The 26323-nt window shown below is 38.3% G+C and overlaps 1 protein-coding gene across 1 annotated transcript in view; it reads right to left on the bottom strand.

The window, feature by feature from the left end:
• Nucleotides 1-25916, bottom strand: part of PSMD14 (proteasome 26S subunit, non-ATPase 14) — a 31966-nt gene extending 6050 nt beyond the window's left edge. Inside the window, exons 1-6 of the mRNA XM_053471039.1 lie at nucleotides 25778-25916; nucleotides 19629-19680; nucleotides 10728-10799; nucleotides 10445-10564; nucleotides 8984-9054; nucleotides 7124-7274 (exon numbers count right to left, since the gene is read on the bottom strand). Coding sequence (XP_053327014.1) covers nucleotides 7124-7274; nucleotides 8984-9054; nucleotides 10445-10564; nucleotides 10728-10799; nucleotides 19629-19676 — 462 coding nt within the window. The 5' untranslated portion in view covers nucleotides 19677-19680; nucleotides 25778-25916. The remainder of the gene's footprint in view (nucleotides 1-7123; nucleotides 7275-8983; nucleotides 9055-10444; nucleotides 10565-10727; nucleotides 10800-19628; nucleotides 19681-25777) is intronic.
• Nucleotides 25917-26323: the final 407 nt, after the last annotated feature.

Below are 26323 nucleotides of genomic sequence, written 5' to 3'. Positions count from 1 at the left end.
ACGAGTGGTTATTTGAGTTACTGTTGCCTTTTTGTCATCTGGAACCACTCTGCCCATTCTCCTCTGACCTCTGACACCAACAAAGCATTTTCGTCCACACAACTGACACTCAATGGATATTTTCTCTTTTTTTTTCGGACCATTCTCTGTAAACCCTAGAGATGGTTGTGCGTGAAAATCCCAGTAGATAAGCAGTTTCTGAAATACTCCAACAACCGTGCCACGTTCAAAGTCACTTTTTTGGTGATTTATATAAAAATAAATAGATTTATTCTTGTCCAGAGCTAATGAGTTATAGGCGAATAGGTGTTAATTACACAGCAGTAAGATTACAGAAATTATCCTAGTGGGCACTTCAAGACATGTTTTATGTCTTTTACTTTAAAATCTGCGTTCTTCATAATAAAGAAAACTCTGGTGATATTCTTCATAGAGAAAAACCAACACACCGTACACCATAGTAAACAAGTCTTATGTTCAGACAAACTTTATGCAGAACAATCTTTACACGAAACGCATGCCTTTCTGCTTCACACACAAAGGCAGCAAAGAACATACTTTTGTCTTTGTCACAGACTGGGTTACAAACCTTATGCTAGTAAAATAAGGCTATAAGGAGCAGACAATTCGCTTTTTAAGCTAAAACGCCAAGATTAAGCCATTGTCATAACACTGATAATAAAGTAATTTATGTTACAGTTCTCTGATAAAGGTGAATACAATTCTCTGCTGCACGTGCGAGACAACGCTAAAGTTACGTCAATGGAAGAACGATTGTTTCGTTATTGGAAGCTAAGCACAAAAGTAAAATGTCAAAACCATTTGAGTACTTTATAGAAAAAAGGTCCAATTTCTTTGGTAACGATCATTAAAATATTCAAAAGAAAATCATTTAGCCCTTGCAATACTAACAGGGCCACTAATCATGCTGGTTTATCCCTCCACAGGCCATAAAGGTGGTTGGCCAAGCTTCTCATTGATCTGGTAGGTGGAGGCGCTCTATAAAATAAAATCAAATGGAACGCAATTTTTGCTTTGTATGGTTAACAAGCAAACAAATCGTGGCATACCTAAAGTTTTGGTAAGCTGTTTGTTTAGGAGAACTCATTCCATTAAAATATCAATATTAATTAACTCATTAGGATGACCTGCATAACACCATTCAACAATAATTCCTAATATAGTCAAGTTACCCCTTAAAATGTAAGAAGGGACGCATAAGATGGCACTGTTGCTTTTGACCACATAAATGAAGACCCTCCACCGAGTAACCCTCCTTGTATACGAGGTCTCGGGAGCAGGAGACAATTTATAACAAAACCATTGGCGGTTTGGGTAGGTAAGGGAACCCTCCAGCCATTGCCTCCATTATCACTGCATGAATCGGTAGCATACAAGAGCGTATCATTTCGTGGGCTTGTTGAAAATCAAGTTAAAAGGTCTGTTTCTTGTTGAATATATTTTGTTCATATAACGCTGCCTATTTCATAGACTTCGTCTTTAGTAGAACCTTTGGTCTACGTGCAACGCGCGGATCAAAACAGAGGACTAAAATAGAGGTTGATGATGCTATTTAAATGTGTGATTCCTGCTGTCTTCTTGTTAGTAGCTTTAATATAATAGAAGACCTTGTCTGTTTTGTAATTAACACATCTTTACTGGAGAGATATTTGGAAGTGATTGCTGTGAATATACTGGTTAGTAAAATAAACACAATCACACACCACTTTCTGTTATCAGACAAATTTGTGAATTGTACACATTATACTCCAGATCAACAAACTGCGGTTGTAACAGCCAAGAAGAAAACATGTATTAATACAGCCCTTTATTTCTCGGGAAATATGTATTTTCTCTGACCTTGCAAATATAATTAGCTGGTGGGATGTGTGGTTGGAGAACCGTGGATTCTGTACTAATTGCAACTCTTGGAATTGGATACTAAATATTTGGAAGCTGTCAATAGGAAATAGAAGCTGCATCTTTTTTGTACATCTGTGTTCGCTTGTGAATTCATTGTGGCTTGAAAAACAAGAATGGAATTCCATATTTATTCTATACAAAGATGGCAGGTGACTGACCCATGGATTGCAAAAAATAAATATTTCCCCTAAAATAAAATAAATGCCAGATTATTTTCAAACAATTAAATCTTCCAAACTTGGCTTCTTCTAAATAGAAGAAGAGGAGGAAGGAAAGGGAAAAAAAAAAAATCTGCCGGTTTGTCATCTGTCTCATGTTGATCGAACAAATATTGAGATACACTGGCTTGCGGGACGATTTTCAACTATATTTAACGTGATCTTGTAGGAATTGATATTTCTCAGTTTTATAGCTATTCTTGCAATGGCGTTTTGTCCTTCAGTGCAAAAGTTTCTAAAACTGTAAGCCAATATAATATCATATAATACTAGGCTCATCGATACATTATATGATTTAGTATTCTATTTCGATGAGCGTAGTATTATAGAATACTAAATCATATAATGTAATACTATGCTCAGCGATACATTATATGATTTAGTATTCTATAATACTATGCTCATTGATACATTATATGATTTAGTATTCTATATCGATGAGCATTGTATTATAGAATACTAAATCATATAATGTAATACTATGCTCAGCGATACATTATATGATTTAGTATTCTATTTCGATGAGCGTAGTATTATAGAATACTAAATCATATAATGTAATACTATGCTCATCGATACATTATATGATTTAGTATTCTATTTCGATGAGCGTAGTATTATAGAATACTAAATCATATAATGTAATACTATGCTCAGCGATACATTATATGATTTAGTATTCACTATGCTCACCGGTATACTATTATACAATATATATTCAATATTATAATATATATACAATATATTAATTACAGCAGATGCCTATTCTACATAGCACGCGATGGTTATTCGGACATAAAGGAAAAGATCTTTTCGCTGACAATGATATTAATATATTATACCTATTTCAGAAAGAAGGTCGTCCGTCTTGTTTCCTACCGCAGCAGGCAGAGACACACAAAACACTTGATTTGCACTACTCTACGGCAGTAAAGAGACCAAACAACGTTCTCCTTGCTGTTCCATTCAGGGTTAAATAAAATGAGGTGTGAATGTAAGAAGCATATGAGGAAGGTGGCTTCAACTTGCACCATAAAATGCATGGGCAAGAATTCTGGCTCTAAAGACATTTAAAGTCGGTCATTACATGGTATTCATTGTTGTAAAAAGAAATGAACAAGAATGTGTCTTATTATCGTACAGCAATTAACCTTATTTATTCACATTAGCAGATAATTAAAGTCCAGCACTGCAGCATTTTAGAGCATATGAGATGATTGCATCGGTCGCGGTTTCCAAAAAACACAGATCAAGTTGTTTATTTCACGTTTACTTTGTATTTTGAAATGTCACTTAATGGACTAATATACCCGTTTTTAATTGATACAAGAGCTGCTCTCCAAACCCCAAGCAGCTTTACGAGGTGAACTCCCAAGCACTGGAGACCTTCGTGAAGAATTAGCTTTTCCAAAAACATTTTTTCTTTTTAACAGGTTATTTTTTGAAATGGTTATGAATACAGGCAAAACAAGAGAGAATAAAAATGCTCCAAATCCTATGGGTAGGGTTACAAAGGCACATAACCATCATATATAATCTACATGAACGCATTCATCTTTATAACAGTATGTAAAATATGTCCTCCGCTTAAAATAATTAAATGTCACTTTTTTGCAGGAAAAATGGAAGGAAAATTAATTTGCTTTAGCTTTTAAAGCTCTGAAAAGAGTGGAATCGTGTTGCCAGTTGAATTGGATGATCGGCAAAACAGAGGTGAGAAAGCTCGCCAGTGATGCCACAGCAGCCGAGCAAGAGTTGCGTACACGCCATCGGCGCTCCACTTCCTTTACTGACAAGGCAAGCAGAGCACACGATGGTTCTACCAGTGCTACTTTACTCAATTCTACCTCCAACTCAACCCTACCTCAAGTCCACTCAATTTTAGACTTTAGAAAGCCTAGCAGCTTGGCGGTTCCCCAATGGTTTTTCCCAAGAGGCTCAAACGCAACTAACAACCGTTAACTTGACACACACATTCCTCTCTACTTCCCAACCACACCAAAGGCTCAATGAATGATCCTCATCACTACAAAAACAGGCGAGTAAACATGAACTCACTAAAACACCAAGAACCCACACGGCTTAAAGGGGACGTTTTGACACCATTGTTGATGTCCTATCAAAAGACCCTATGAACTACAGATTCATATGGATCACATTTTTGTGGGAAGTACACACTTCACATTTGTATTCTAAGCATAAAACCGCACATATAAGCAGAAACACTGTCCTCTCCACTAAGCCTCAAACTTCAGCTGACGCTCTCCTTACCCATGTGGTTTTATTTAGTCATAGGTAGATGTCTTTGTCTTGCTGCACTTGAAACATTCGTGATGGTGAGGACATTTACCTATAACGTTCACGAATGGAAGGAGATTGCCAATAACCTGTTCTGAAGTCAATTCGTAAACGCACCCCTGTTCGAGTACACTCGAGTCCTCGGTAACGGAGCTTTATGTGGCTTAGAGCTGCAGTTGAGCCACCTGTATACGCGATTTACATTTTAAGTCAACCATGTTATTGTAATGTATTCCGTGATCACACAGACATCGCTGATATGCCAGGTGTCAAAAAAGGACTAATGTCCCATCTAAAGCATCTTTTATCACCTGCAACAGATCGGTTATCAACATCCTGCTAACCTTCCAGAATCGTTAAAAATTTAAATGGACATGTGACCCGGCGAGTGCAGCTAGGGTTTAGAATCATCAGGGTATTTCTGCTGTCGTGTACCGTCAGGCATCCACAAGAGAAAAGCATCATTTTCTGCTTTCTGCGAGCCCACAGCATAAAAAATTCAGAGAAATCAGACTTTTTTATGCCATTTTCGATAAAAAGCACAAAGAACCGAAACCGACGCATGCCAAATGAATATCACTGAATTGCTGTGATTGTGTGCTTGACGTTAGACACATTGAAATTATTTATAAAATGTCAATTTTAAATCTGGAAAACAAATTCCAAGGAGTAAGTGCATTTTCTCCGCGTGTCCTCTGAGAATATTCCGGTTCTATTTACTAAAGAACTTGGAAACACATTAGGTGGAGAGCCATTTTAACCCCTTGTTTCTTTGAACAGAAAGTATGTCGAAAATACACATAAGGTTTTCCCCGCTTAATGTTTGGGATTAAGTAAAAATAAAGAAAGTGTAAGTGGATTCATGAAATCACAGACGGCAATTTATGTGTTATTTTTATTAATAAATATTATATAGGGTCTCATAGTTTTCCCACCCCCCAAAATATAATATATGGCCATACCCCCCCATCCCAAAAAAAAATAAACTTCCAAAAGCAATTATTTTTTTTTATTTTAAAAAAATTAAAAAAATACAATGGCAAATAAAGGGGGAAAAATCCCTTATCAAATGTATTTTTCAGGGAAAAAAAATGTTGAAGATGGCACGGAAACGTGGTGTACATTTTTTAATTTAATATTAATACAATTAAACTTAAACTCCCAAGACCACAATGAAGGACCCCTTAAAGCATTGCCCATGATGAAGTGGGAAAACAGATTTTAAATATTGAATTCTCTATCCTAGACTTCTTTAATAAATGCTAATGCTACTCTGTGGCTTTAATATATTTAAAAAAAAGAATTATAGCTTTTACCTATATGTGACATTACTGAAACCATGCAGTCATTAAATAGAACAATCATTTTACACTTTCCAAACATCAGACTCGCATGGAGATAAAGTCCAAAAAAATACATATTTAAACCTATTCTCATTCTATATTTTTGGTTCGTCCTTATCCTGGTACAAAAAAAAACAAAACCAAAAAAAAAATAAAAACCCACCATGCGTTAATGGCGCAGTCTGTAAATTAAGCGCATATATTCAATTAACTCATTAAGCCAAAGCCGATTTAATGAGCACAAACTCAATTTTTGCTCTTCGAATGCGTTTTATATAGTGCCGACAAAACAAGACTTATTAGAACGCAATGGTTGCTCATTTTTTTTAATATTTCAGGTATGCCACCTTGCTGGGAATTGTTTTACAATAACACGCACAAAATATTATGTAAATGCAACTTGGTACGTTTTCCCCAAACACACTGTGCTTGCTCCGGCGCCCAGATAAAATGTTTAGCGAGATACATAATGATAGACTATTTTAAGAGGAAGGCAAACTTCCATAATAATGCATCCCGTTCATTTTATCATATCCATTATTTTACATTACAATGGAAGCGACATGTTCCAACAAGACACCTCAGCAGTATTTTAAAGCAGTAAACCGTTCAAGCCAATTTCTGTATATAGTGACTTTTTTTTTTTCTAATCCGCTCTCTCCCTGTGGCTGAGCAAAATCGAATTGCCTCTCACATTTGCAGACAGCTCTGAGAAGGTGATAATAGAGCTGCACCCTGCTGTCACGAGGCAGGAAATAGGAAAATGGCATATGGGGCTAGAACGAAATAATAAAAAAAAAAAAAAAAAAAAAAAAGAAACCAAACAAGAACAAAAGAGATTTAAACAAAGACCTAACTACAACCCAATATGCTTTGCAAGTTCATTTCTTTTCAGACGCGTTTGGCGTACTTAGTCATTCATCGGTCTCCTTAGGACAAAATGTGATGCTTTTGGATGGATTCTTTAACAAAAAGTTTGCCGAAAATGTAGTTTAATGGGCTAATCCGTAGCAATGCGCTAATCATAGGCATGAGCTCTCTCTCATAAACATGAAATCAAGCAATTAGCCGACAAAAGGTAAAAAGAACTTTCGGCGGCAGGAACCATCCCACCCGTAAGTACGTTAGAAGCCGCTTGGGAGAAAAGACATTGTAATGATTAGTGCAGCGTGGAAAAACTAGAAAAGAAAGCAGGCGTGCAAGCAGGTGATACGTATAACGAGCATTCAAATGCAGGCTGCGTTTATATTAATGACGGAGCGGAGACTTAGAACGCTGGCAGCTGTAAAGGATCCTACGCCGGTGAGTAAAGGGTCTTCAGAAATGTTTTTTTTACCGTACCTTTCCCTTAACGCTCTGAATGGGATCCACCACTACAGCTACGGCTCTTTCCGAGAGCGCTTCGAAGCTCTGTTGCGTGTTAATATCGACGCCGGAGAGCCAGCAGCCAAAGCCGGGGTGACTGTGATACCAACCAACCACCATCTCGGGCCTGAAACAAGCAAAAAAAAAAAAAAAAAAAGAAAACAACAACTGTTCAGACGCCAAACTGTACAAGCAATAACATGGTAAGATATGAGAAGAAGCACTAAACTAACAGAGTATAAATCAGAGAGAGGAACGGGAAACTCGGTGGTGTGAAGAAGGCACCATTAGGAACGTTCACCATACTATCATCGTGAAAGCATGAAAATGAATACGTGTGACAAAGGAGTGGTATCATTAAGGGATGCACATTAGCGATAGTAGATTGTGCTTTCAGTATATCACCCTGTTACCACACCTTCCCAGAGCCAGTTTTTACCCTTTCAGCACTCGAGTAAATATCTTCTCTTTAAATATCAATTAAGCCAGCAGTACAACTAGGAACTCGGTCAAAAAGCAATTTGCACTGTTCCGCTCAGCTGCTGAGCCTTTTGCTAACATTAATTTCAAAGTTTTTTCACAGTAAAAGAATTTTGAGCGCGTACATGACAACTGTTGAGAGGTAAAGAATAAAACGGCGTGGAAGATGATTTTGAGAAATTACTGCGTGTGTTACGCCAGAAAGTGCTGTTTACTAATAAAAGTGGTTAAAGCCGTTACGGACAGGTCGGTTGCAAGTTTGTTAGCTTAAATCTTACCAGATTGATCAATGAAAATGCAATGGTGCTTACATACATACATAAACAATTAATACTATTATAAAAAAACAAACAAAAAGCACACTAAATAAATTTTTATATATTATATATATATATATATATATATATATATATATATATACACATACATACACACACACACACTGTATATCTCACATACAAGCACAGATATTTAAATACATTATTATATAAATATACAAAAATATCAGGGCTATACTTAAGTGTTTAAAATGCACGACAAATAAAGAGGTAAGCAACCAGAGCGGATGCCAATCACGGGAGGTGTAAGGGATCGACGGCTACAGGGCCTTAAGTTGTAGGAGGCTGCCATTGTTGTCATTCATGTAATATTTTGAATGTTCTCTCTCTTCTCAAAACACCAAAACAAGCTTATTCTTTATGGCAGTAAAAATGAAGCCCTCCATGGTCTTTCCTTAGTCTGGGTGTCCAGCTAGGAGATTAAGACTGAGCTCTTCTATTGTTTACTATAAACAGTATAAGGAGGAGTCAGGGAGTTTGTTTAGTAGATTAGGCTCAGATTACAGACACATACAAAAGGCTAATAAATTACCATCTGGGGGGATGAAACAACTAAAAAACAAAAAAAAACAAAAAAGGGGTCCTGATGTTATTGTGTGCTAGCGGACTCTATTAAAATATAAATATGATCTTGTGGATGTGCCGAGAACACAAAGTGGCCATGCTACGGGTGGCTTTAAAGATTCTATCATCAGACTCCCAATATTTTAACCTCCACCAAATGTAATACTGGACTCGAGCGCTGTTGTCATAGAAACTGAAACAGTTTTAAGTGAACGAACCAACAAACAATATGACAGATCAGCTAAGGTTTATTTGCTTAACATGAAGTCTTAAATGTTTGGACTATGCTTTGGCCATCTTGGCTACCAAATAGCTTAAAATGGGAAGGAACGCTAAAAGCAGAAAACCTTTGAAAAGGACTCTGCTCGCGGTCCATCCTTCATCATTTAATTTCATAGATGTACTTACTTACTAGCTCTGTGTTAATGGGACTGCTTCAAGAACACATTCTTACCTTCCTGTCTGCTTCAACATATCCAACATCTTCGCCTGGAACACGGGATCGACGGCCTCCACACTAACACCCTACAAGACACACATTTGGTTATTAATATCCACATTTTCCGTCTAGTTTAATAACGCAGCATGCTTGTCATAATCAGTACATTGCAAATTTGGATTTTTTTCCCCCAAAACTCAATGCGCTATAATGATAGCATGTACAATTTCAATATTTGCAGTGGGGAATGATAGTTGCAAACCAAGCTGTTCAGATAGCTAATGGTAAAGGGTTATTGCTGTTACAAAACAAGGCACAAAAACTGTTAAAAGAAGCAGGATTAATTTTCTAAAATCACGTTAATTAGCAAAATGGAGCAATTTGTGACAAACATGACAGTTTTGTAGAAAGCCTACACAGTTATGAGTAAGGCCAATCCAAACATTAGTGATTGCAGTATGGAAAGTACAGTCTGAGACCAACAAAATTGTTATTTAAGCATGATATAGACATACATGCTGGTCTATGTAACCCACGCCAAGAGAACATTTACTCGGCACAGATTGTCAGCTCTTTAGGGGAACCTGACACTTTCCCAAACCTAGGCTTCTCTGTCGTGTATACCTATAAACCTAGGTAATCGCGTGTTTGGATATATCATATGATAAATTCATAGGTTTAGTATTAATTGCTTTATGAAAATCTGTCTTAGAATGTGTACTTAGAACACATGACTAATTAGGTGTTAGACACAGGTCACTGTGGGGTGTGTGTGTGTGTGTATATATATATATATATATATATATATATATATATATAATATATACACACACACACACATATACATATATATATATATACACATATATACACACACACACACACACACACACATGTATATATATATATATATATATATATATATATATATATACATACACATACACACAAACAAACGTTCAAAAGTTTGGGGTCACAGCCGTTTGCTAAAAATTCTAGCTGTGCCAACATAATCGCACAAGGGTTTTCGGGAGATGAATTAGCCTTTTAAATTCATGCTTGGATTAGTGAACGCAATAATAATGGTTGCTGACAAAGGGGCCCTGTGCGCCTATGAAGATATTCCATTAAAATTAATTTGTTTCCAGCTACAATAGTCATTTAGAACATTAATGTGTGCGCATAGCATCTGTCTACAGAAATACTTGATCATTGGCTGTTAGCTAATGTAAACTATAGTAAGGTTTGAGTTCTTGGCCAGGTAGAAAAAAATCTAAGCAGAATAGACTTTACAGATTGCCCTTACTGGTCATAAGATTCTATGTCTGTGCATATAGATCACTCCTTAATTTAGGCTGCTGGCTTTTTTTATATGCTTCAAGTCTTCAATGTAAGTGAACTTCTATTTTTAGAGCCATCAACTCAAAATACTTAAATTACATGTAAACGTTTGATTGTAAGAATAAGAGGACCCACCGTTCCGGACTGTGGCATAGCGAATACATCAATAACTCTGACTGTGTAATCATCCACAAACTCTCCCAGCATCAGTCCCATGACTTCCATAGGGACACCAGCACGGCCATGTTTCAGCATCTAGACCGGGATATATTAAAACAAATTAACCTAAGGCATGTCAACTTTTATCTTAATCTGTCAACAAATATATCTTACAGACGCAATAAAAAAGGTCATACCAAAATGGTCAACTGGCTTGTTCAGATGTTCAAGACTGATCATGTATGGATACTCAACTTACCTTAAGTAAGGCTAGAGAGGATATATAGACTTGCTCTGCGGTGTCTACTGCAGGAGCGTCTGTTGGTGGTCCCTGAAATATAACAAAATTTTGCTTATGGTTACAATCAGGCATTTTTTTATATTTCGAAACAATTTGCAACTAATCAACAGAAAAAAACAAGACAATTAAATAAATTAAAAGTCCAAATAAATAAATTGAATCTGAGCAAACACATTTTAGGGAACATTTATGGGAAGCGATTAGAAGTGGAGAGCAGAGGTTTTGGGGAGAAGATTACAGCAGACAAAGGTTTGTTAGAGAAAGGACTCGCCACAACAAAATATATATTTCAGTCTGCAGGGTAATAAAACATGTATTTTGTGCAATTTAAAAAAGAAATGATAAATTTATATTGGTAAAAGATAATGATAAATACAGTAGATCAGGTGTGATTCTTAACCATTCACCAGTGAGGCAGGTTAGAGGACACTTGAAAATCGATCTGGTTAATAGCCCCCCCCCCCCCAAAAAAAAATACAATCACAAAAAAAAAAAAATTACAAACACATACATATATAGCTGCCACAATCTGCCTTTAACTGTCTAAACGTGTTAGCCAGTGAACTGACCTGCCTGCAGGGCAATAATCACAACCTTCAGTCAGAACGCAAAAACAATCTAGAACCCGGAGTCTCTGTCTTGGGCTTTGAGTCATATCCCAGAATAATGATGGAATCATAACGCAATTGGGAAAAAGCAGAGAACGACGGAGATATATATATATATATATATATATATATACATATATATACATATACATACACACATACACACACACACGCGCATTTTATGGGCCAGAGCAGCGAAAGTACTATGATATATGGAGTAGGCAGGGCTCTGTTAGTAGGAGCTAACAATCTAAACGCTATATAATTACTAACAAGTCGAAGAAGCCATGTTTTAGGCGGCACATCATAACTTCACGCTTGAGAAACGGAACGTGTTGGCTGCGCTTATGTGTAAACGCAATGTATCGGCTCGCTCGCTTCGCATGGGCAGCGCATGTTGACAAAGTGCTACAAAAGGCACTTCAGATGGTAACAGCACAAATCTAATGTGTGATCCGCTCAGGCCTTTTAGCAAATTTATTAACGCTATTAGCCGTTTAACTTCACCTTCCTGTTAGTGTGAACTTCCATCACTTAGCCAGATTTATTAAATACCTGCTGATTAAACAAGAGTCAAAACGACTGATAGGAAAACCGCGACGCTGAACTCTGTTTGCTGTAAATACGCCAACCAACTAACGAACGTTAACAAGGGCTAAGAAAAATCCGGAATTTTATTTCCGAAAACCAGATGTTTACAATAGCAGCTCTGCGATTTCTAATACGTCCAGGCACATAGGTGTGAATAATATATTAGTTTTTTTATCCAGAGCAACTAGACAGAAAAAGGTAAGAAAAAGCAGATTTAAAAAATAATATACAGATAACGAGCTGTGAAGTGGTCACAGAGGGAAAACATCTACATACGATATATAAATCTTAGATACTTAATAAACGCAAAAACATTTGCCGCAATTAGGTTTACACATTTACACGTCAAACCTTCTAAATGTAAAAGGTGGAGAAACCTCGATTTTTTTTTATTTTTTTTTTTACATATACGTCCTTCTTTCAAAGCCAAGAAGCAGCTTTTTAATTCTTTAATTCGGCGAGCATTAAACAACGAGTGCGAAAAACAAGCGGCACGTAAACTCCAGCTACTGCGTCTGCCTCGGTGACTCGCTGTGCAACCTGTTACAGGAGGTGTTAATTGGCAATAGGAGTACAAGTCAGAAGCATGTCCCCCATTGTCCAAGCTCTGCAAGCCTGGGTCATTAAAGTGGAAATGAATTCTTTCCTGCTGGTTTAACCCATTCGATGGCAAGGCGATGAGTGGGGGCAGCCATGACCGAAAGGGTTAACCAACAAATTTTTATCTCAAAAAGTTAATAAAATGTATTAAAATAAAACGCTATCATTTTACGGTTGAGGAGAGCTGCAAAACACTGGGAAAAAAAAAATTAGCACTTATTTAGAGGGACACCAGAGATCATCATGTATGATGTTAGAAGATATGTACACATTAATTTAACAAGCCCATTTCCAACGGAGAACACAGAAATAGCGTTTCGGGCGAATCGCGTATCATGATCATTTCGCAACATAACACAGATCCAGCTAAGAGACAGACGTAACCAGGATTTTCAGAGGAAACCAGGTGTTTTCAGGAAAACAGCAGAGAACGTTTTAAAGAGGAGCTTCCTGAGGACATCTGAGCTGGACTATAATCCTCATCGTGTAGACGCCTGCCCGAGTAAGATTCAAAAGCAGAGATCAAACCGTTAAGTCGGGTCAGCGATTCAAGCTGAAAATGAAACGTAGATGAAACTCTAGAATAATTTGTATTAGTCAAGCATTTGTGACGGTTAAAAGAAAGACAATACTTAAATATCAGTCTGGAGATCTGTAGAAGAGCCTCAGTGGTCACTACGTTATGGTAGTTATGGAGTGATCTAGGTTGAAAATATCTAACTACAGTGAATTCTATTTAATATACAGAACTACGGTTTCAGAATCATCGTCATCAGCAAAACAAATTTGTAGCTCAATGACGGGCCATTTTTAAAACAGAAAAACCACAGCATAAAAGGGGTACGTGGTGGGCTTTAAAGGATCAAACGTTCTCCTGACTCCAGGGAAACCTGCGTACAAATTTTTTCATGGTTGTTTATGATTCCTCGGCATTTATTAATTCTAAACACTAACTCCTCTAACTATTCACATTACCACAGTCGCACAAAATAAATAAAAAAGTAAAAAAATGCTTGATAAACACAGAAATATCCGCAGAAGCCATCAGGATCCCAACGGAAACGGTTTGTGGACAAAACACCCCAAGGGTGGTTGTTGTCTGACACTATAGACTGAAAGCAGTATCTATGTCTATACATTAAAATGGGACGTAAAAAAAAACAGTAGCGACAATACTAATACTACAAGCTCTTCTTTTCCCAGTTGGACTCCATTCCAGAACAAAGGCGCCTCTACTGATCAGTTTAATTTGTCCTCTTTTTTGAACTACAGAAGACAAACAATAGCGACAATAAAAAAAGGTGCAACATATCTTTAAGAAACTATCTAATGACCTTAATATTGTCATAAGTGTCTCTCCGCGCATGCATCTTTGCAGGTCACAGGATAACGAAGGCAAATACTCTCTAGACAGAAAGGCTGTACATGCTTCTAACACCAATTACCAAACCTTATCACGAAACCAACTTCACTGAGGCTAAGAGGTTATTTTAAACTCTGGAATAATATACTTTCGTTTATAGGCAGTTGTGGCCTTAATTATTTTCCAGCATATCTTCATCTGGAAAAAAAGAAAGCTAATTTTATCATCTACAGTTTACGTTCACATGACCTCCCACCAAAACTGAATGACTGCTAAGCAAACGCTTAGGCAAAATGAACATATTCTCTACGTCTCCACAAGTGGATTTACCAATAGAGATAACAAAGAGACTTGCCTATCAACTATAAGGAGTACATCTTGAGGAGTTGCATTATGCGAGGTCTACTTTAAAAAGCCAAAAAATATACCAAAAACCAAACTTTGTATTACACCAATACATATGTTAAATATATCCCATGTAAAATGTTAAATAAAAGATTGTCCATTAACTCATGGATTTCGGCAATCGTACTTGTAGTAGTTTTTAGCTGAATTCTAGTCTATAGTATAAGGTGATGCTTTGGGCCAACACAGCACTAAAATGAGAGAGATACCTCCGAGATCCTGAAAACTTATGGGAGTCACTAAACTGGCCCAAAAAAGGCATCGCCTTCGACTAAAGACTCCATTATATATTTTTACTGTGTTTCTTTCATGCGACATGTAATCAAAATAACTTGTTTTGCTCTACTTTGTTGCCACATGGTTAATGGTGATATATTACAGGCTTAGGTCTTTGTTTTACTGTAAACTGTACAGTACCAAGTACATCTGATAGTATTAAATAATAATAAAAAAAAATTATTGACTCTTACCTATGGAGGCCGTGCCAGCGATGCACAAACCTCCAGTGTGTAACTAGGACGGTAAACAAGGGCGACCTCTCGCTTCTGCAACCTGCCTACCAAGCAGCAGAACAACAGAGCATGATGGCCAAAAAGGCAATATAACCTCTGTTTTGCAGCAGAGGGGCTACCGACCCCCCAAGACTTGCCACCCTAGGGCAGAATACACCACTGCACAGAGGTCGGCAATGATATACTCTAGGCATAGTTTGGGATGAGCTGAAGGTCTTTAGTGTCCATGAAGTTGTAACCATTTTCGCTAAACAAGTCAGTAGTGGGGATATAGGATAGAAAATAATGTTTATTAAAGGCATAGGGGGAAATCTGTTACTCTTCGCTACTTGACAAGAATACTTTTAACGAAACAGATCGGCAAAGCAGGAACTTTATGAGGGCTTTGAAAGCCTATTTATGGAAAGCATGGCATGGCGCCAATGAATGTTCCTTCTTCAAATGGTCCTGATACTTAAAAACAAAATACCATAAACAAAAATATCTAGACTGTGCCGGCCTAATTATGTTTCACTGTATCCCTATACGCTCCAACCGTAAAATGAATCTGGCGCCCTATAATAAGATCCTTCCAAACGTTTTCTTGCTCTGCGATTTGGCCTTTTTAAACACAGTTAAGAAGCTGTAAATATATGTTAGTAACGTGGTTTTCATTACCACCTGCACTGTTTTTCAAGATTTATTAACAATTAGCTTGAAAGGAGCCAACAGAGGCTTACAATATAAAAAGCTACGTGGTTGAAATTTCATCTTTTCAATGAAAATAATTTGTTTTCTTCTTGCTTTGGAACAGTCACATGTCAGTTCTGTTTAGTAAAAAAGTACCCTGGAAGTACTCAATATATATCCTTCAGAGAAGTTGATGTAAAGTGGACGGATCAGAGTCCCGTTGAAAGACTGAACAGATTTAAACCTGTGGAAGAATAAACCTTTTTGGGAACTGTGTAAAAACCCCTTTTTTGTAAGCACACCATTGAAGCCTATTAGTATCATGCTGGTCATTGGCTTCGTAATAACATGACTAATGTGCGATTGCACGAATAAATTAAGGACACATGTACAAACATACAAACAAAAATTCCAGCTTCATGTGTGTCAATAAATAACAAAAATCTTAATTATTTTTATTTTATTACATAATTTAATAGACTGGCCCGCCTGTGTTTCCTAATGGGCAGTAGCCTTTCGCCTTTATAAGAGAACACAGTATCAGAGGATGTAAACAAGTGACAAACACTATGAGGTTCCACCGGTACCTGGAGCCGAATCACGAGAATACGAGCCTTAAGGCATCGGATTAAATAACTGGCAGCGTTCTATGGTTTGGAAAGTAGGCTGCTCACTAGGTTATTTTTTGAATCTAGTAGCCACAGATAAAGCATCTGCTGGCTGTCCATACCTGGGCATTAACGGATGACACGGTGTTACGAATAGTCATCTTATTATTGACTGCAGCTATGTATAACCTCCGCATACTGTCGCTTAAGCTGTTGGAGCCATACAAAGGATTTTAATAATAATACATCCGATTGGAAGACTAATTATTTTAAAATGAACAGAAGCAGCATCTCAAGATGGCAGAAGCGACCACCACCCCAATGGTGAAAGAATCAAACTCATGAGATATCACTATTTCTCTTTTAAACATGGGGGGGGCAGAGACAATCTAAACATATTTGGGCCCAGCAGACCCCTGTCACAGGCTAGCTTGCCCTGAGTAACAGAAGGCATGCTTTCCTAACCAACACTCTGTAACCCATGCAGCCACGCAAAAACACGACTGAATAACACAGCGTTCTCGGTTCCAGAAAGCCACTCAAATGTGACAGCTATTGCTTACTTAGCCATGAGCAGATGAGAAAGTGGTTTGATGCAACTGGCAGGTCTTACAGGTCCTCATATATATTATGACTGTGTTCTCATAAGCTGTAGAAAACAGTTTCTTTTTAATAACCAATTTCATGCCTGGGACATCAGATTCCAAGAGCTAAAGCTTGAGTGCCATCCATGATGCCCTTCTCTGGAAAACTCCCAACGATCCCATCTGATAAAATACATTCACAGATGGAAGAACTTGATGGGTAATTGGCAAGTGCGTTGCTGCAGTTTAATGGCCACTGCCATGCATGTTTACCAGTATTCCAAAGCAAAAAGAAAGAATAAAAACAAAAAGCATTAAAGAGAAAGGGCAAAAAAAAAGGGGAAAGCCAGGTGAGGTTAAGTGAGGTTAAGTGACGTTAATCATTTTTTTTTCCTCACCATACATTCGATAGTAAATAAAGGAGAGGAGAAGTCTTTACTATCATGGGCAGCAAAGTGTTAAGGCCCGTAATTTGAAAAAAGCTAAAAGAAATGAATGTGGCTTCAAGAATAAAAGTTTTAAGGCATAGTGTTAATTTCTTTGTGAAATTTCCTGCTTCTGGAACATTGGCAATCGTCATGTATTAAGAAACATGATGAATGCCAATATTGAGATGTATGGCATATGGAAATGTTCCCGGTCCACTTGATGCAAACACACTAAGAAAATATTTTAATATAGAAATCACTGTGCCATTTGTCTCTCCTTCCTAAAACACGCATTACATTAACTTAAAAGGAATTCTAAATACAGGCGAGCAGGAGTCAAGACAGACCTTTCACAGAACTCACCTTTACCATGGAGCATGTTTATCACATTATACTCATCATATGATGATATTTACACACACACACACACACACACACACACACGGATCAGGAGCGTTCTATTCCTTGTTTGGCCTAAAAACCTACATTATAAGTAATATTAATATATTAATATTACTTAGTTGTTTTATGTTAGTGTGAAATATGTTTAAATTTCCTGAAATGTTCCTGATTCCCTATTAACATTAAAGGTAATCTGTATTACCTTTCAGTAAACTTCTATGGTTTGTGTTACAATTCGTTGGGTCCTAACGGGCTATATCTTTTTGGATGGCCAACGAGCCACAAACTGGATCTGGGAATAAATCTCACTTACAGATCCCTCTCTGTTTCGGTAGGGCTCGTACTCTTTAATAAATGGGCCGAACGGTTATCTGCCGTCAAATTCTATGTTTTTATTTCATCTTTATACTACTAAATGTATGATCCTTTAGCTTTTGTGCAACAATTCTTTTTGGAAGTTCAAATCCGAGTCTTTAAATGTGAAAAAGAGAAAGAAATAACTACACCTAGTTACAATTACTTTTAGGGATTAAATTCCTGAAATCATCCGTTTTTGGGATTATTTGCATTAAAAACGGTAACATGCAACAAAATAATATATTTCTCAAACCCTTACGTTGATCAGGTGGTGCATGATAGCGGCACAATTAAAAAAAATTCAAAGACTGGTTCTGTCAAACACAGTAACGCACATCAACAATATCATCATTATCGTGTCCATGAAAGGAAGAAAACCCACACCCAGGGGGGAAAAAACTCCACACAAAAATGGTCATTATGGTCAGAACTAATAAATTGGTAGATCCCTTTGGCAACAGTAAAGTTGTTTTTTTTTTGTTTTTTTTTTTACAGTCTAATCTATATAAATTTTCGTTTTAAAATTTATAGTAAACCATTTGTACAAAAATTTGCATTTTTTTTTTCCTCCAACAGAATCAATTGTAAGGCCCATATGTCGACCTTTCAGACACATTTTCTCACATTTTACAAAGACAGATGACAGAAGTTGGAATTAAGGAAGTTCGCTTCTTTATATTTCAGCTAACACTTAATAATGACATCATTAAAATGCGCATTGAGAAGCCGTGATGGAAGTCGGGCTTCACATGCAAGGTGAGAAAGCCATATGACTTGTCTGAAGCCTATTTCACGCGAAGACCGTTGAAACAGTAGACAAAGATCAGAGGTTTACTTATGAATGTCACTGTGTCCATCTGGAATATCTACCTAATGTCTGTAGTTGTGAAACCAGATGTGTTCAGCTGCCATCTTTAAACATCTTAGGAATCAATCCTGTCCTTTTGTGTATGTAGCACGAAAATAAATACACTTAATATTGCATGCAATAAGATTCATCAAATATATAAATATAATTTCCATTATCTGTGGAGTAAAGGGGTCCCTCACAGCTACTACTTGTTCTTTTCAACTGCTTTTGGCTTTTTTAAGCAGAGGAATTAAAAATAGTAAACATACTTAGCAGAAAGCTAATTGGCATTGCATTATATATATATATATATATATATATATATATATATACACACACACACACACACATACATATATACACACACATATATACATAATTTAGATTTGTGAAACTTTAACTGATTATTCAAAAATTAGTAACATATGAATTAAGCCGAACAATCATTTTAATCTCAACCTAAAATGTAAAAGGCCCTGTGTCAGAAAAGCGAATTTCCACTTCCATAAACAGACATCTGCAGACACACAATAAAAAGGGAAGAAAAAAAAATTCATTTTTTTTTTTTATTTTGGGGTAAACTGCAGAGACATTTTAGCAAAACAATCTTTTTCAATCTGCTGCCAGATTGCTGTTCTTGCCCTGATTGGATTAAACGGTCTCTGAATGTACAGGAACCAGGAATTCTGGCACGTATGAAATTCACCAAACTTATATTCGGCTTAAAACAAGTGAGCTATAGGGCGTAAAAAAAAAAAGCGGAAAAGGGTCTTAATTGCGATAACTAAGTAAGTTACTTACTGATTGTGTCGACACAGCAATTCTAGAATAACTACCAGAAAAAAAAAAAAGAGAAGGTCATGTCACATTAAAGCTACTAACCTGACCCAGTCCAGGCATACCTCCACCAAGCCTTAAAAGTCGGTCCATTTTCCTAGGAAAGAGATGAGAAAGAACATGGATGTGATTAGTAAATCCTACTATCTGAGATGTTCATTCATTCACTCGGTGTGCCAGAAACATTGCTGGTAATTATACACAACATCAATCTTCCTGTTAATTAACACCACATTAATTCAAGAGGCAATCTCCTGCACTAATTAACAAACCATATTTTGCTTCTTTAGGTTTTGGTTATCCTAACACACGACAATTTTTTTTATATATATAATATATATATATATATAAATATATATAATCTTTTAATGAATGCTTCTACCCAATAGTAAAATAAATGCCTGGGCTGTTTTGGAATCAACAACTGATTATCTTGTGCAGAGCATATATTAACCCTCTCTTACAGATGTACTCTATGGTATGCGGCATCCTCATTAGCAGATCCATAACTAATTAACGTGCGGTTTGTCAGTTACCATATAAAAATTATATTATATATTATTATGAAGCCGTTCACTAGTCTCTCGTTATAGTCCTATGTTTCATACAGGTTTGTGTAGTAAACTTCTTGGCCTTATTACTCAAGGAGAGCGAATTTATACAGAAGTGCAGGTTTTGGAGATCTGCTCAGGTAAAAGCAAAAGAGGACCAGTCAGTGTTGTTCTGTCACACTTGCGTTGATCAAATTCACAAATTAACAAAAGAAATACATGCTTTGAGATTGCAGGAGATCCTAAGTAAAACAGCAAACAGACTATGAGAAAAATAATTCATATTTCGTTCATTGACTAAACGCGGCAGTGCCAGATCATCAATGAGAATATTCAGATCTCATTATTAATGTCTAAAACAGACCAGTTTCTTGACAATAATGTCTTCCATGGGAAAGGGATTTCCCTTTTTTAACTTTCCACAGCTTGGATAAGTGTGTGCCCGGCCACGCACATGTACGAGTGCTACAGCAAACTATCGCGGTGCAAGTGAAGCACATGAGTAGGTTTTCAGGGCACCCCTTACAGATGCACAGGTATTTAACACTCGCAGAGGACATGGATTCATGCGGCTATTTGAAGAGACTATGCAGACGAGCTCCATTGTGTCTCTTCAGACATACATTAAAATGGTTAATATATTAGAAGAACATGAATATCTAGCATGTAAGGATGAATTGTAGGGATTAAATCAGTTCAAGCGGCACGGCCAAGATCTAGAACAGCGATGACAAACGTTTCTGGGCCTGAGTGCTCAATCTTCTGCATGAAACCAAGTTGCAGACCTCAAAGTGCCAACACTGCATGTTGGTGCCTCCCCCTGATGTAGCGTTATCACACAACACGCAGACAAGCATACACACTCACTTGCATGGATACACACACAGATACACACACAGATACACACTCTCACACCAGGAGTTGACACTAGGGCTGCAACTAACGATTATTTTAATAATCGATTAGTTGGCCGATTATTTTGTCGATTAATCGATTAATCGGATAAAAAAATACATTATTTTAAATTGAAGAAAAATTGCAATAAAAAACGTACAATTTACACTTTCATCTCTTTGTAATGGCCTCTCTCTATTCACCTTCTTATTTTACTGACATAATAATAAAAGCTACAAGAACCCAAACAAGGTGTTTCTCAAACTAGGTTTTAATACAAAGGTATTAGTAAATATTAATTCATATGTTAACTATTTTTCATATTTAATAAAAACTGAGAAAAAAGCCTTGTTTAAATTTGTTATTTACCAAACTGCCCCCAGTTATGCACATCTGACCCCCAGCTTGCCACTCTGCCCCCATATATGCCTTATACCTCTTATATGCCAGATTCCACTGTGCCCCCTGATATGCCACTGTGCCCCCTGATATGCCACTGTGCCCCCTGATATGCCTTATACTCCTTATATGCCAGTGATATGCAACTGAGCCCCCTGATATATCTTTTACCCCCAGATTTGTTTTATGCCCCCTGATATGCCTAATATCGATATGTCTTATACCCCCTATATGCCACTGAGCCCCCTGATATACCTTTTACCCCCAGATATGTTTATGCCCCCCTGATATGCCTAATATCCATATGCCTTATACCCCCTATATGCCCTAAAAATTCATAATACCCACCATTCACCACTATAACTCACCCATACACCACTCTGGCTCCTCCCCCTCCCATACACCACTCTGGCTCCTCCCCCTCTCATACTCCACTCTGCCTCCTCCCCCTCCCATACACCACTCTGCCTCCTCCCCCGCCCATACATCACTTTGGCTCCTCCCCTCCCATACATCACTTTGCCTCCTCCCCCTCCCATATACCACTCTGCCTCCTCCCCTCCCATACATCACTTTGGCTCCTCCCCCTCCCATACTCTACTCTGCCTCCTCCCATACAGCACTCTGCCTCCTCCCCCTCCCATACATCACTTTGGCTCCTCCCCCTCCCATACATCACTTTGCCTCCTCCCCCCTCCCATACTCCACTCTGCCTCCTGTGAACCTCCGTTTCTGACAAGACACCAGGGAGCCGGGTAGAGAGGCAGAGTGGCGTATGAGAGGGGGAGGAGCCAAGGTGGTGTATTGGAGGGTGGCTCCCATACACTCCTCTGACTCCTCCCCCCTCCCATACACCGCTCTGCCTCTCTACCCGGCTCCGTTACTGAAGGCACTTTCCCTGCAGCTTCATAGAAGCCACAGTGTAAGTGAAGGGCAGTAACGGAGTCTGTCTGTGCGATGCAGAGAGGATGATTCTCTGTTAGCCGGTGGGGGTTTGCATCGCACAGACAGACTCCGTTACTCACCTTCACTTACACTGAGGCTTCTATGAAGCTGCAGGGAAAGTTCCTGTCAGTAACGGTGCCGGGTAGATAGGCAGAGTGACGTATGGGAGGGGGGAGGAGGCAGATGGGAGGGGGAGAGAGACGGAAGTGAGAGACCGGCCGACAGTGAGGGGAATCCAGGTCCCCTGCAGCGTAGCGGGGGATCTGGATTCCGGTGTTATAATCCGATCTCTGTTTGAGGTCGGATTATATAAGGAGAGGGGTTTTTCAGAGCATTTGCTCTGAAAAAAACCTCTTTTTGTAATCGATAAAAATCGATCCGATTAATCGATGATGAAATTCGTTGCCAACGATTTTCATAATCGATTATTATCGATTTTATCGATTAGTTGTTTCAGCCCTAGTTGACACATTTGTTTTGGCTCTAGGAGCCAACTTTTTTCTTCCCCAATCACGTTTTTTCAGTTAACATCTTCATGACAAAAGCTTGAATGTTTAACCATTATGCTTACACATACTAACATCGTATGTTCTCAAACACCTTACATTAACACATGCGCTAACATTCTAAATGTATATACATGCATGCTAACACTATATGCTGACATACACACTCATACTAATGCCACACTGTAACACACACACACACCATACACGCCAACGCTACACTCATACACACACACTATCCAACATTTCATACACACACACATACATACACTAGTCACCCACATGCACACCTCGCAGACCTACCACACCACTGCCTATATTCTGCCAGTGAATCCGGCACCGTACAGTTTCCCGTGGAGGCATGATGAGATGCCCCTTGTTCCAAAAAAAACCTTGGCCGCCAGGTAGTGGCTTCTAGTCACCATGGCGACCTGGCTCCCGGGGTTTTTCAGGACCTGCTAACACAGTTTGCCAGTTATTTTGGCAAAATTGGCCATTATCTCTCTCTCTCTCTCCTCCTGGCTTCAACGCTGAGGATCAATAGCCAGCACGCTCCGTGAGGGAGCACTGAAAAGCGGTATGTACGAACAGATCCATTTATTTTGGGCCAATATGGGGAAGAAAAAAAAAGTCAGTCTTGGCTGTGTGCCACAACAGGAGCTTATTAAACTTTTCTACAATCCTAGCTTTTTCTTTAAATAAACTAAACTAAAATTATTATGAAATAAAATTTATCTGACATTGCAAAAAATAACTGTTTTAATGACGACGACAACAAAGCAACAAAGTGTATCACTATAAGTAATCACTTCCTCATAAATTTAATGATAAACCAAAATAAAACAAATATGTAATGTATCAGTTACACTACAAATCCAAAACTACCTCTTATTTGCCGTGGTGGAAACAACATTTGAAACTGAATATTTACATTACAATAAGGTACTTTAAAGAAATGTCAATAACTGAGATTTGACTGCTGGCATAAATAAATGTTTTGTGATTCCACTTATTTTTTACTAACGCATATGTTCCGGAATTAAACGGGGGGGGGGGGGGGGGCTTGTATTTGCATGGAAGTCGTCCAATATCCCAGTCTACCACTATACTGCTGGAAAGAAGCATATCATGACAACAAAAGAAAAAAAAGGAGACATTGACAACCGACACGATTACGTCTGTACAAGAAATACCATCAAACAAATGTTACCACGTTTTCACTATGCTAAACTTCTACACGTGAAAAAAGGATAGTCTTGTAACTCAACAGTTATGGCCACTTGCCATTTAAAAGTAAAATGTCAAAGAACAAACGGTAACTGAGCCCAGCACTAAAAAGACAATCCACCCGGGTTATTTTTTTATTGCTTTTTATCGGTACATTTCCAGCTTGATATCTTCCCAAGTTGATCCTTCAGTATAGATTGCATTGGAATCCTATTGTCAGGCCAAGTTTAAGAAAAAAAATATTATATATATATATATATATATATATATATATATACACACACACTTTTTTATTACTATTATTTATTTTTTTCCCCAGGTACCTCCTGTATAGTTTTAGCATTAGCATCAAGGGCCAGACGTTGTTTACAACTGAGCAACTTCTTTGGAAAGCTGTTTCACATACATCTTAGACTATCTCTCCTACTAACCAGGCCCGATACCTTGGGGTCATCCTTGAGTCTAACCTCTTCTTCATCCCTCACACTCAGTCCCTCGCCAGATCCCGCGGCTTGCACCTAAAAAACATCTCTCGCATCCGCCCATTCCTCACTCAAGAATCCACAAAAACTCTGGTTCATTCACTTATTTCCCATCTTGACTACTGCAACACTCTTCTGGTTGGCATTCCACTGTCTTGACTCTCTCCTCTACAGTCTGTCCTAAATGCCACTGCTAGGCTTATCTTCCTTGCACGCCGCTCCTCTTCTGCATCCCCACTCTGTGAAACCCTCCACTGGCTCCCTATTACCTTTAGAATTAAATTTAAAGGTAATAGCATATAAGGCCATCCATAACACTGCTCCTCCATACATTTATTCCCACGGGCTAAGGCTTTCACTTGGGCTGCCCCATATCTCTGGAATCTACTTCCACCGAACCTTCAGCTTTCACCCTCCCTCCCAACATTCAAGAAACATCTCAAAACTCACTTCTTCAGAGAAGCCGCACCATCTTAACTGCTAGAACTTCCTTGTCATTGATACGACCACCACCCTACCTCTCATCCGTTCTCTGTGCCTTATGTTTGTCACCCCATTCCCTCAAGATTGTAAGCTTGCGAGCCAAGTCTCTCCACCTAATGCATCGGTTTGTCTTAGTCTGTCATACCCCTTGGATATATGTATTGTATAAAGCACTGCGTAGATTGTTGGTGCTATATAAATAAGAGATAATAAATAATATATTACATGTAAACCCAACAAGTAGACCAAGACTGTTCACCATAAACCCTTTAGACACAATAAAACTGTGTTCTAAGTGCAAAAGGTCTATACTTTAAAAGCTACCGGTAGAAAGGGGTGCATAGGATGTATATCTCCACAAATCATAGCTGTATTAGATGTATACCGGTAGTAAGGAAGCAGCGGATGAGCACAGTAATGAGGTACTTGTTTACATGGAGGTGGAATGAGTCTGCACTTCTCTTTACCGACCAGCAGCAGGGCACATGCCCCGGGAACACGCTTAAAGAACAGCGGTGTGCGAATTACTGACAATCCCCTACACATAAAAAGCCAGCACACGGGATTGGTCGCGCAGTAGTCAGCCTGTGCTTGTACGAGAGCTCCAGGGCCGTCAGAGGCCTAGGTCCAACTAAAGCTGTCTTCCCCTACCGATCCGCTTTGAACAGGGAAAGCTCGCTGTAACCCGTTCCGATCACCGGGATTACCTGTGATTAAAGGGTCTGGATGAAGGAGAGTTCTCGTCAAAGGGTCTTGTTTCCGCTTCACCTGCCGTGAATCAGCCAGATTTCATTCAAAACGATAGTCAAGAAACACTTCCGGGTCCTGAAGTGATGTCACAGCCTTTCCGCAGGACATTACCAATAGAAAGCCCATACCGGAGAAGCATGTAGAAATCCCATAATGCTCAGCTCCATGCTTTCCGGGAGAGGCATCATGGGAAATGTAGTTCAGGAGTAGTTTTAGGGCATCGCATTGTTCATTTTACGCTCATTTTTAGGCTTACCTACGGCAGTTGTTCTTAACTTCTGCTGTCACCATGTGTGCCTCTATATTATTTAACATATATTGAAGAGAAAAAAGCTAGACATACATTTGTGCGTCAGAAAACACTGATACACAGCCTTATGCTGACATCATTTCAATCAGGGTTCTTAGCTGGGGGTATTTATATCACTTGGGTGCATGGCAACCACATGATGGGGGGGTATGGGACAGGATCTCTGAATAATTTTAACAAAAATTATGTTAGA

This window comes from Spea bombifrons, chromosome 7 (assembly GCF_027358695.1).
Source record: "Spea bombifrons isolate aSpeBom1 chromosome 7, aSpeBom1.2.pri, whole genome shotgun sequence".
Taxonomy (NCBI): domain Eukaryota; kingdom Metazoa; phylum Chordata; class Amphibia; order Anura; family Pelobatidae; genus Spea; species Spea bombifrons.
The sequence above is the reverse complement of the archived record's forward strand: the minus strand, read 5'-3'. Positions and strand labels throughout refer to the sequence as shown.